Source organism: Ambystoma mexicanum, chromosome 5q (genome assembly GCF_040938575.1).
Source record: "Ambystoma mexicanum isolate Mex_15411 chromosome 5q, UKY_AmexF1_1, whole genome shotgun sequence".
NCBI lineage: Eukaryota > Metazoa > Chordata > Amphibia > Caudata > Ambystomatidae > Ambystoma > Ambystoma mexicanum.
The window spans coordinates 1294815740-1294828291 of NC_090933.1; the positions used below are offsets into that span (position 1 = coordinate 1294815740).

Below are 12552 nucleotides of genomic sequence, written 5' to 3' on the forward strand. Positions count from 1 at the left end.
TAATCTGATAAATGCAGAAAAAGAAGAAAAAATGGGGGCGGGGGCTGTATGGGTACAGATACAGTCCCCAGTGCAAGGGGTGGCCGGGAGGCAGTGCCGGAGGGTGGCAGGGTGAGCAGGTACCTGGGCCCAGGGGACAGAGGGTGGCCTGGTGCACAGTGCCAAGAGAGAGCAGATCAGCAGGGGAGAGGGAGAGCGAAGGCAGAAGCAAAGAGGAAGGTCTTGAGGTGCTTCCGGAACCGGAGATGGTTCTCCTCAAGTTTAAGGGAGGCAGGGAGGCTGTTCCAGAGTGAAGCCCCATCCGAAGATAGAGATCTACCCGCAGCTCGTTTCTTTGAAAAACGATTGACCCGGAGGGAGTTAGAGGAATGAAGAGCTTGAGAGGGGAGGTATTTGCAGAGGGATAGCTGAAGGTATTTTGGCCCCAGGCCCCAGAAAGCCTTTTGGACGATGCAGAGGGTTTTGAATTTAATCCTTGCATCCACTGAGAGCCAATGGAGTGATTTCAGAGCTGGAGAGATACGATCACAGGGCTTGAGGCCAAGGACAAGTCTTGCAGTCCTGTTCTGGATAAGTTATAGAGGGCGGAGAGTAGAGGCCGGTAGATTTAGAAAGAGGCTGTTACAATAGTCCAACTTAGAGAGAACCAGGGCTTGGCAGACAGTGAGCTTTTGAGGGAAGGAGAGGAATGGCAGAGTACCTATGAGGAGGTGCAGTAGGAAGTTAGACTTTTTACCTGGAGCAGATTCCTTCTTCAAAGAGGAATGCTGGTGTAGGGACTCACTTGGGAAACAGGAACTCTTCTGATGCTGCTGCTTCTTTACCTTGGGTGGCAGCGGCAATTCTTCTGAGCGCTGATCCACTCCATGCGACCATGAACGAGACTGCAGACCCGCCCCCTTCACCTTGTGGATGAATGTGAAGCGCTTTGCCGCTCGGTCCCAGAAGGCCTTCCGGTCCATGGACTGGATTGACCCGCAATATTGGGTGTTGTGGTCCTTGCCATAGCAATCTAGACAAAACTGGTGCGGATCTGCGACGGACATCTGCTGGCCGCAGTCCGCACATTGCTTTAAGCCCAAGGGAGTAGGCATGGCGAAAAGAATTTAAAATAAGCTCGAAAAGCGTGTTCCAGATTAGCAAACAGAGTACTGCAGAAAAAAAAGTATCAGAGGTCACAGGGGGTTGGGGAGAACGCTGCTATATATACTGGGCCAGACATATCCGATGTGAGGAACGCAGAGGTGTTGGACAGAGCCAACGTGTAGCCGCGCTGCACCCCCTGGCAAAGATAAATGTTCCATAGAACAGCTGCGCTGGGATAAGGCCATCATAGATGAATAATTTGTAGGATAAACAGGTGAGCATTCAGAGATCTGTAAGGTAAACTTAAAGACAATGACGTCCAAATCTACCCTTTCAATCAGCAGATACAACAATTTGAGAAATGTGTTAATTTAGGCTTCATAAAGTTCACTTAACCACAATTAAAAGACATTTTCAAGACCAGGTCACAGAGACTTTCAAAATAAAATGAGTAGGATACATTTACAAATCAAATACATATAAATGGTCTGGTAGATTTATTCAATAGAATGGCACACTGATCCCTAGTGGGCAAGACTGTGGTACTTAGTAAGGCTGTTTACCTGGAGCAGCTTGTCTTCCCACTCCTTCTGCACTAGGCTCTTTTCAGTGTTGTCTAAAAAACAAGAAAGTAAACCAGTGTGTCTTTAGCCTTTAACATTATACAAAAATGTAATTACACAAAAATAAAATTATACCTCATATGCCACTCCCATGGTGCACAAAAATTGCATTCCTGATAATCAAACTGCCCAAGAAACAAGCGCTAGAGAAAACTCTCTCTAAAGGAAACTTTCCATCTATATTTGTAGAACCCCAAACTTTTTGGCTTTGTTTCAGCATCCTGACCTGACTTTTGCCAGTGGAGCAAAGCCTTCAGCTGCGCCCCCCCTGGGCTTTCACTCATTGTTACGGGGAAACTGACACGTCCTTCAGGCTGTCAATACTGAGAAACTTTATTTCTCTTAGTCTTATGACTTTTTTTGCCACTTTTGGTAACAATTATCATTGCGCAAAGTACCTTATAGTATCGCGCAATGGGGTTCTTGTGTTATGGGGCCCTAGAGCTCCACTGAGCAATTTTTGGTGACTGGACAATGTGCTGAGAAGTGGGCTAGTGGCAGCAGAAGCTTTTTCGTGCCCCGGACTTGTAGATATGAGGAGGGGTCCTGAATGCAGACCAGATCATCAGTAACCGGTCCAAATTGAACTTTGGACGGAACCAATTATCCGCAAGAGCCGAGTAGAACAAAGGACTATCCGGAGACGTGCTGAAGAAGGTTGGCATCCTGAGTCCACTGTTGTCCCAGTAGAGCCCTGCTATGTGTTCGATCTCAGAAGACCTGCGAAGGTGCTTCGAACCTTTGGAGTGGTGGGAATAATCACTCTCGATGCCTCCAGGTTGCCCTGCAAAAGCGATTGTTCGCAAGTGTTGCTGGGCCATCCAATGGACTGTCCAGCTTCCACCTTGGCACCCGTAGAGGAAAATCTTTTTTTTGTCTCGAAACTTTGGGGAATTCAAGATTGCAATGCAAAGCACATTTTCACTGAATTTCGTCATCCGAGCTGCTTTGGGCTGCGAGAGAGAAGGTTGCGTTAGACAGCGAGACTGCGTCACTGCCCTTGCGTCACTGTGCAACAGTGACGGTCGCTGAAAGCAGTTTCTCCTGCGTTCCATCTTGTGCCCTGAGAATAGCTGCATCAGTGCTTTCTTCGTTCTTCAACCGAGATGAGAGAAACAGCTCCTGTTGTAAACCGGATCCGGACCTGCACCCACAGCGCCTGTGCACAATGACGTCGAACTGAGGGTGGGAAAACCGAACCTCTGACGACCCTCTCCAGACCTGCCAGACTTGGACCCAAACCAAGCTAAGGGTGTTGAGTAGTGAAACCACTTACCAGTAGCCCCTTTTCATCCATTACATTTTACGCATTTAGGATCCCTTGCGGTCCTCTATTTGGCTTGGGCAGCCCCCGTTTCCTAAAGTCAGGTGAAAGTTGGGAATAGCTTTGCTCATTGCAGCAGATCTCCTCTACCTCTTGGAATCTGTTTTCACACTTCAGAATCCTGTCCCTAACTTTGCCAGCTCCTTAGAAACTGTATTTGTAGGTTTACGCACGACCGAGCGCTTTTACCACGCATTGAATATTGCGCACAAGCCTCCATTCCTTGTAGAGCTGGACTTGTAAAGTTAGGGTTGTCCATCTCAGAAGATTATCTATGATATAAAGATTGCCTGCCCTTTTCCCTTACAGGCATTGGCGGAGTTTAGACCTTTATCGCATTGGCACCAGTGACTGTGTATATTTTACAAAGTGTGTTTGAGTGGTGTTTTTACTGCACATTCATTTTTCACCTCTGTTTATTCTTGGGCCCAATAAATTGTATATTTTCACATACTGTCATGATCACGGGCAAGATTCTGAATTCAGTTTCCCAAAAGAACACCTTAAAAGGTTGGTCCTTAGCCTGGCATGAGTGGACTACTGCTCTAGATAGGTTTTGAACGGTTTCTCATTGAGGAAATATAACTTCCTGGTTCCCTATCATGGCCGTCAGTTTAATGCCTGGAAAACTAACCGTGCAGGTCTATGCATCCAGCTTTATTAGCCCCCCTGGAGGCCCGTGCTTCGCTTTCTTGACTGCAGCCGCAGTGCAACGCTTACTGCGGTTCCGTGTTTCCTCAGTTTTCTTAGTCACAGTATTTTAGTACTCCTCTCAGTTTTATTTCCCTTATTTCCCAGCCTATTAATTCCCCCCTTTATTTCCATCCTTCTCATATTTTTGCCGTCCGCAGTTTACAGAACATTTCCCTCATGTGTTCCTGTCAGTCGTACAGGGGACATTCTTCCCTCAGGTGTCGTTGCGCAGTGAGGCTGAGAAGTATCAGAGCTCACGCAAGTACCGTTATTTTGGGGCATTTGCCAACCTATCTCCATGTGTAAAATTCTTATGAACATATTTCTCCATGGCATTTGTTTGTTCTGTAGAGTTAGTGAATGCCGTTTGGGGGCGGTTAGTTCCGTATAGCATTAGTTGGTTGGAACTCTCCACAGTTTTACGCTTTGTGCCCAAGATTATTGTTGGGAAAATATACTAATACTCATTAGACCTTTTTCCGTTTGGGGCTAACTCTCAGTTACATTTTAGCTTCTTTCCCTATTATTTTTACAACCAGTTAGACCATACAGTTTAAGAGGTTTTGCTAGATTACGGTCAGAAAATATTCCCAATAACTATCTATTTCACGCCCACTTTTTTCCCTTCCTAGTTCTCAGTTCCCTCCCCTCATTTTCCCAATTAACTTTCAATGACAGCCACTTCCATCTGATCCCCAGAACTGCACCGGAATCTCAGTGAATATACCGAACTCATTTCCCTGCACCGGAGCTCCATCTAATCTACAGAATTCACTCCTGCACTAGAGCTTCATTTAAAACTACAAAGGAAAGGGTCCACTGCTCCAGAGCTTCATCTATCTACAGAAAACTAGCGCCCCTGCACCAGAGCAGGATGGATAGCTCTTTAATCTAAAATCCCAGGTGAGCCTTCCACTTGTTTTGTAAGCAGAATCATTCTATGATATCTAATGTTTGTGCAAGGTTAAATAGGTTGGACACATTAGAAAGATTAAGTCATCGTTCCATTTTTACAGAATCCATCTGACTTATATTGTGAGGACTCGTGAACACCTATACCAATCCAGGGCGCTCCTGCATAGTTCAGGTAAGCGTTACACATACTTGTGTCTAATGGTAATTCTTGGTGTCTTATTGTGTGTGCTCATCAAAGACCTCCGATCACCGTCACTCCTCCTGAAATGTAGCCTTGAATGCTCTCCAAGCTACCTTGAATTGGTCTGGCTATCTTCCCAGAAGTGCCCCCTGTTTCACTAACAAGGGTGGCCTCCTAAACTTATGTCCACCAGAGCAGAGTTTAGAAATCCAATCTAACAATAAGCAACAATCTCTTCTGTCCAACATTACTTTATGCTTGAGCTACATCATTCTAACTCACAACCAATCGGGATTGAAAACAATTAAAAATGTTACTTTCAGCTCGTCACATTTCAGCTTGATCAGAACATCTACTTTAACAATTCAAGTATTGATTATTAGCAAACCAATCTATCATAATATTGTGTTCCTTTTAAGCCACAAAGAACATAGCTAATTAGTGATAAACGGGTGGACATCACAACCAAATACCTTATGTAACCCAGTATAGCACAATGAGATAATTGTATGAAATGTAACATTAAGCAGCAGGCAGACAATCCTCTTACAATCTTAGCACGGAACATGTGATTCTTAATTTTCGCAGTTAAAAAAAAGGCATAAGAGAAGGGTGCACTTAATTTATGTCCTGCACCAAGCATATGTGACAATATACTACCAACAATGCACAATAGAAAATTGCGTTCAATGTAATAGATCATAAGGAATAAGTTACTTACCTGTAACTCCTGTTTTCCAGCATTGGTATCTTTCATAGAACTATATCTTTTTCATTGTTGACTGTATTTATATATGTAAGTGAAATAATTAAAATTAGTTTGAATTGTGCATAGGTAGTCTTAAGTATTAGGAAAACCTGCTATACTGTATCTTTCATAGATTCACATGCTGTTTGAATACTCTGTCTTCAGGCTGGGAATCCTTGGTAAGAATAAAAGCTGTTTATATTTACATTTTAAAACTGTCACTTTAGTGCTCTTTTGGAGTAGTTTTGGGCCATATTGCCTACAGCCAATAGACATGTCCCCCTTAACTCCACCCATGGAGGCCATCTTCAGATTTGACAACAGCAAGTGACTGTGGCAATATGAGACAAGAAGAGCCATATGTGGAGTAGGCGGGAGGGTCGCATGTGAAGCTATGAAAGATAGCAATTCTGGAGAACAGGAGTAGCAGGTAAGCAACTGGCATAAAAGTAGGACTTGTCCGAAGAACCACCTTGGACTTATGAATTACAATGTACGGAGGCTTGCATGAAAAAGCTTGGATTTCCCCCATTCTCCTCGCAGAGGTGATTGCAACCAAAAAGGCAGGCTTCCAGGACAAAGACTTCAGAATGGACTTGTGCAGGGGCTCTAAAGGAGGACCCATAAGCTTGGAGAGGATCACATTCAATTCCCAGACAGATGCCAGTGCTCGAACTGGAAGGAGGGAATAGAACTGACCCTGGAGTAATTATTTAATGAGTCTGGGAGACCATAGAGAAGACATACCAGGGGAACAAATAAACCTGGATATGGCTCAAGGTGTACATGGATTGAGGAATGCGCCAATTTACAGTGAGCCAAAGGCAAGCCGTCCTGTACTTTTAAACAGCAGTGGTCAATTCCCAGGGGAGCACAGCAAACCTTGAAGCGTTTCCAGTTGCTTTTATAGCATGAAATGGTAGAGGATGCTTGGGCCATAGCAAGAATATACCAACAGTCTGGAGGCATAGGGATCTGTTCAAATTATAGGAAAGCCAGACCGTCAAAATGTGGGAGGTTGGGCCGAGGTGCAGCACTGCTCCATTGTCCATGGACAGAAGGTTGAATAGTGGAGGCAACTTGATGGGGAGATGCTGAAGAGCGATGAGGATTTCTGAGAACCAGAATTGGCTCAGCCAGGCCGAGGCCACCAAAATCAATTTGCACCAATGTTGTCTGAAATCAATGAAGACTCATGGGATAAGAGGTCCTGTGGACGAGTAGGTACTGGTGGAACAAAAGTAGCAGTCCCTGCAGAATCCCGTGAATGGGAGGCCCCTTTAGAAGTAGAGAAGGTGGTAGATGACTAGGCTTGCACCTTGGTCGTGGAAGAGGTGGTGGTAGTCGTGGCAGCTGTCGATGGAGGTTTTTGCGCCGTCAACCAGGTTGTCAACAACGAAGTAGTCAGAGCCGTGGACGAAGTTGTAGACCGAATCAAGGACTTGACATATTTATGAGCCATCGGCGAATGTGGCATTGACAGGGCAGATGGAGTCATCGATGGATGCATTTTAGTAGCTATTCACGAAGAGGAAGTCGACGGAGCAGCACAAATCATGGACGAGCGCTTCGGGCACGATGAAGACTTAGTTGCTGGCAAAGAAGGTGCAAATGGCGGCCACGACGACGACATGGTCAATGAAATGTCAGCCAGAGCGTGGGTGGCATGTCCCTACATCCCCTCTTACAATGGGAAGACTCTTCGTGGGACCTCGACCTCTTAGAAGAGGGAGTATGCTTCAGGGGTCTGCTGTGACAGAGAGAGGGATGGCTTCGGACAGAGGCCGAATCAAGAGGACATAGCACAATTGTCCAACCAAATCACCAACCTTCTGTGACGGTCCTTGAACATCTTGTTAGAGAAGTAATGTCAGATGAACAGTTGATGTTGTGGTTCAAGTAAAGGCAGTCATCGTGATGGTCTTTAAAGGAGACATTCTTCAGGTGACAGGTGGGACACGCCTTGAAGAGGCTTTTCTTAGCCTTGGAGTCTGCCATAACGTCAGCGGGACACCAACAGGCCCTCAACCACAGAAGCTCAAACAGCCACCTGGAGGCAACGGGATGTGGGGACCCGACCGACGGAAGAACCGGATTGCTGAACACTGAAATTCTTGAAAAGAATGAAGATTTGTCAAAATAATCTTTAAATGAATAAGAGAATCTTTTGCGGACTCCCAAAACTAAACATGCAGTAAGAAATCTGAAGATAGCCTCCTGGCGGAGCTAAGAGGGACCTGGCCATTGGCTGGGGGGGGGGGGGCATGATCCAAATCAACTGTAAAAGAGCACTAAAGCAACAGTAGTTTTAAAAAAATGTAAATGTAAACTATAAATGTAGATTCCCAGCCTGATGACAGGGAATATTCAAACCCCATGTAAATCTATGAAAGATCCAATGCTGAAGAATAATGTACCTACCTTACATAACTTACAAATCATTCATTAATTTATCTGAAATGTCTAGATTGCACATGTGCAATTTCATTTTCTAGTTTCATTTTCTTGAAGTGTTTCAGTATCTAATCACAGGTTTTATTTTGTTTTTCTGTCCATGTTTTTGTATCCCCTTTTTTCTATTACTTATCATTTATACAAGATTGCCATACTAAGACATTCACTGGATGTTGATACTGATATTATTTTTAAACCATATTCAATTCCTTGCACTGAAAGAGGTTGCACAGAATGAAACACGTGCTGCATTACAGTGCTGGATGACAAATTCTCAGCAAACATTTATTACAATATATATATGGCTGTAATGGAAATTGTGCAACTCTCCATCTGTTGAAAAAGAATATGTTTTGCTACAATGCAGCAAAAATGTTAGCAAACCTTACCCAAAACCTCACAATAAGTCATTAACCCAGAGAGAATACAAAGGCAAACCATTCGGTGGTATACAACTAAGCCAAGTCAGGTTCGAAAGGAAGATCACTTCTTTCTAGCCCTACTTCATCAGGGGTACCTTCATTACATTCTTCCACACTGAATACTTCTTCCTATGAGCAGGATGTCACAACACTTGACCAGAGAGCATGTTGCCTTTAAAAAATAAAAAAATAAAAATAACACTACAAAGTAATTTGGGAAATCAATTAACCTACAAAAACAACTTCAGTGCTGGTCAAAGTAGAAATCCAATATTGTCTTTATAAAAAAGAAACAAAATATGATAGGAAGGTGGCTTGTGTGAGAAGGCATTGTATCAACAGTAAGACAGACAAGTGACCACAGTTCAAGGGTGTTCATTGAACTCTCGAAAAGGTGTGAAACGCCTTTCTAAACCTAAATGTACGGATGGGAGCAAGGTACTACCATCAAATAATAATAATGCAGTCCTAGTGGAGTCTTGTCAAAATAAAAGGGCCTATACTAAAAAACCTATTGCCAATCCTTACCGCTATTTTACAAATAGTGTGGGGTAGTGCTCATGAAAAAGAAAAGTGTTCACCAAATGATATGTCAAGGATGTGCAGGCCATCGGCCAACCTTCCCACGTTTTCAGAACGGGGCAAGGTAGTTCACTCGAGTAAAGCACACACTCTGGCTTCTGGGGCACGAGGATTCAGTTCCGGTACCAGCATCAGGACTGTGTGTCCAAGTCTCTCTACTCCTTAAAAGTCTCTCGACTCAGGGAGCCTGATGTACAAACAAATAAGATGCAAAAAGTTACTTTCCTTTTACCACTATTCAATTTGTATGTTCACCCTGGATCCCCCTCTTCCGGGCTCAGATCCCCTTTTGTACAATCTTCAGAGATTATTCTCTCTCGGGTGACTCACGGTTTACCCCGGATTCACCTCCGCCTAGATCCGAGCCCCTTTGTTTTCCCCAATTAGTCTCCCTCAGATGGGCTCGGACCAATTGCAGCATTCATTAAACCATCAAAGACTTTCGAATGTGCACAGGGTTTATTTAGATTGACCCGTTGCAGGGCCACTTCACTCCCACTTAGCATCAGTTGGATAACTAACAGAGACATTCGAATGAGCACCCACGTGGTGACGGAACACTGTCTACGGTATCTTTGCTTGGCTTCCCAAAGTTCAGACACTCCTTTGGTTTCCAATTATATTTGTGTCGCTCGTCACATATGTCTCAAACATTGTTCTCTTTCTTTATCCTCATACAATGTTGCCGCTTGCAACCTTGGTTCAAAACACAGGCTGGTTTGGTAACAGTCTCTCCAACTCACTGGCTGTGCTGTCTTTACTGACACTGCTTTGTTGTAGAAGCCAAGAACAGTACCACAGCGGCAATCGCTCCTCCCCGCCTTGGTTATTGATGTGGGAGAGCCCCCGGTACCTCAGACACACTGTGCAGGTTTGATCAGCTTTCGTACCTGGTCTTAGGTTTCTTACTTTCCAAGGTTCACAAAAGTAACAGTCTTTACAGGTCAAGGTCACTTCCCTCTGTGCAATCTTCTCTGGTCTTGCCATCTTTCTCCTTGTATTAAACTGCCATCTTGGAACTGCCGTTTCACTTGTGTGTTTTGCCTCGCTCAGTGTGTGCTTCTTGCCTGACCATTGTATTGGGACATGTCAGGTATACGGCTTTGGTGTTACCGTTGTCGCTCACAGTGTGCTGTCTGTGAGAAAGTGTTCATGTAGGGAAAGGGGGGCTTGGTTGAGTTCCTAGGTATCCTACCTTGTAGGACGGGGAAAAGGTGTTACATGGAAGGGGATACCGCATCTCACCATTCGGTGTCCCACTTCCACCACCCGAAGTCTCCTAATCCAGATGATCCTCCCACACTGATCCATCCCCAGGAACTGGATCCAAAAGCGATGACCGTGTCCTGGCTACCATGAAGACAGATCCATGGGGACTAACGAGGGAGACACCTTGAGGTTTCTCACACTTGCCGGGCCAAAGGGTATGATTATCAAGGTGCTATCAGACAATCATGGGGAAATTCTGATTGGAACATACGAGACTAAATGAAAATAGTTTGAATTACAACTCCAAATTAACATGAACACCTTGAATAAAAGAGCCACGATGTTCTCTATGTGCACATATAGAGCATTTTGTGGCCTGCAGGAAAACCACTTCATTGACACTTTTAGGGAGACACAGAGGTTTTAGCCATCAGTTCTACACAACCGTTATACTCTGCTTCACAATCTTTGTAAATTAAGATATCCCCCTTAAAGTTTCACATGTGAGTCAGAGAAGAGGGACTGCTAAGGTTTTAGAAACCCTGGCTCATTACATTTGACGGGCTGTCGAACTGTATGCTGAAAGATTTTCCCGACGACTGGGCTATCTTCATATCCATCTTGTTCGACCAAATAGCTATCTCTCACCAATTGCCAAGCTTTTGGGGGAGAGCGATAGTGGTCCCCATCTACAAAAAGGGCGACTGGAGAAACCCAAAGAACTAGCGCCCTATCGCTCTCCTTGACGTCATTGGCAAACTTTACAGCTCTATTATCCTGGACCAGTGCAACCTGTGGTGCAGGGAGATCAGAGCTTTGGACCAATTTCAAACTGGTTTTGCTAAAGGCCTGGGTACATTGACAAACATCCTCTTACTTCAAATGCCGAAGGGGAATTTAGGACCTCATAAAACTAAGATTTCCATGATTTTTGTGGACTTGATCCAGGCATTTGACCAAATCAACGGACGCAAATTATGGTAAAAACTGGCAATGAAAAACTGCCGAAGACCAATATTCCACCAGATCATGGCTATGCACTCCGGCACTTCTTTAAAAGTAAGATTGAATAAACCTGGGACCCTCCGAACAAAATAAGAACTTACAGAGGAGTTAAGAAGGGGTGCCCGTGGCCCCCTCCACTCTTCAACTTTTTTCTGAAGGATATGCCGAAGGCTTTCTCGGCTATTAGATCATTTCCCCCCACAACAGTCGTAGGAGTCCAGCTACCCAGCCTGTTATATGCAGACGACATAGTGTTAATCGATCAGACTCCGGTCGAGCTGCAAAGATAACTTAATGCCTTACACTGTTACATCCAAAAAAACAACCTTCAAATCAACAAGGCGAAAACCAAAGTTCTGACCTTCGGTGTCGGCTTGAAGGCGAAAAATAGTCATTCCTGGTTCATAGACAGGGAAAAAATTGACCAGCTGCAATCTTTCAAATATCTGGGGGTTTGGCTGAGTAACTCGACTGTCGCGGCACCAATGTCAAGCTACCTTCCTAGAAAGATGAAAACTTTAACCAGTCAAGTCTGAGCACTGCACCGAAAGTTTGGGCGCTTTTCAATCTTGCCGGTAGTAAAGTACTAAAGAGCCAACGTGGTACCTGTTGTGATGTATGGGGCAGAAGCTCTGTTTAATCTCCCTGATTCCCCTTGGAATCGACTCAAACAGGGTTTTTGGAAGAAGGTAGTGTGTGTTCCCATGTCCACTCCAATTGGCATCATTGTGAGAGAATTGGGCTTGAACTCGTTGAAATCTATGGTGGACTGGAACAGACTTGGCCTGTTTGGGAAATGCCATAACCCCTCACGACTAGCAATTTAGGAAATGGTGCACAAGGAAATGTCATCCGACTCAAATTTAACCTTGACTCTATGGCACTCAACTATGATGCACCTTCTAGAAGACATCGGCAGCTCCTTAGAGCAACTGCAGTCGAATCCAACATGGGTAAAAAAGCTCCAAGGCAACGAATGGATTTTAACATTGGAGAGGGCCAGCAGTTACCAATCGGTAGCTCAACTACCACCAGAGGTTTAAAGACCTAACAGTCTGCGAGTACCTCAAACAGTTTCCTGACAAACGGCTCAGGGACCAATTCCCGAGAGCCCGTCTGAACTTACACCCTACTAACGAGATTCAAGCAATTCGGGGTCAATCCCCGGAAAATCATTGGCGGCAATGCAAAGACAATTCAAAAGTGGAATCACTGCTTCATTTGATGACACTATGTCTGTCCTTAAAAGACCTTTGCTCAACACATTTTAGACCACTGTTTTCTGATTTTGCGCTTTCCGATGCTGAAGG

General features: G+C 44.6%; 1 protein-coding gene across 2 annotated transcripts in view; it reads right to left on the reverse strand.

The window, feature by feature from the left end:
- MROH1 (maestro heat like repeat family member 1) overlaps nucleotides 1-12552 on the reverse strand; it is a 2813132-nt gene that overhangs the window by 1840918 nt on the left and 959662 nt on the right. For both annotated transcript variants that reach the window (XM_069621886.1, XM_069621885.1), the window contains exon 18: nucleotides 1650-1702. In XM_069621886.1, the coding sequence (XP_069477987.1) occupies nucleotides 1650-1702 (53 nt within the window). The remainder of the gene's footprint in view (nucleotides 1-1649; nucleotides 1703-12552) is intronic.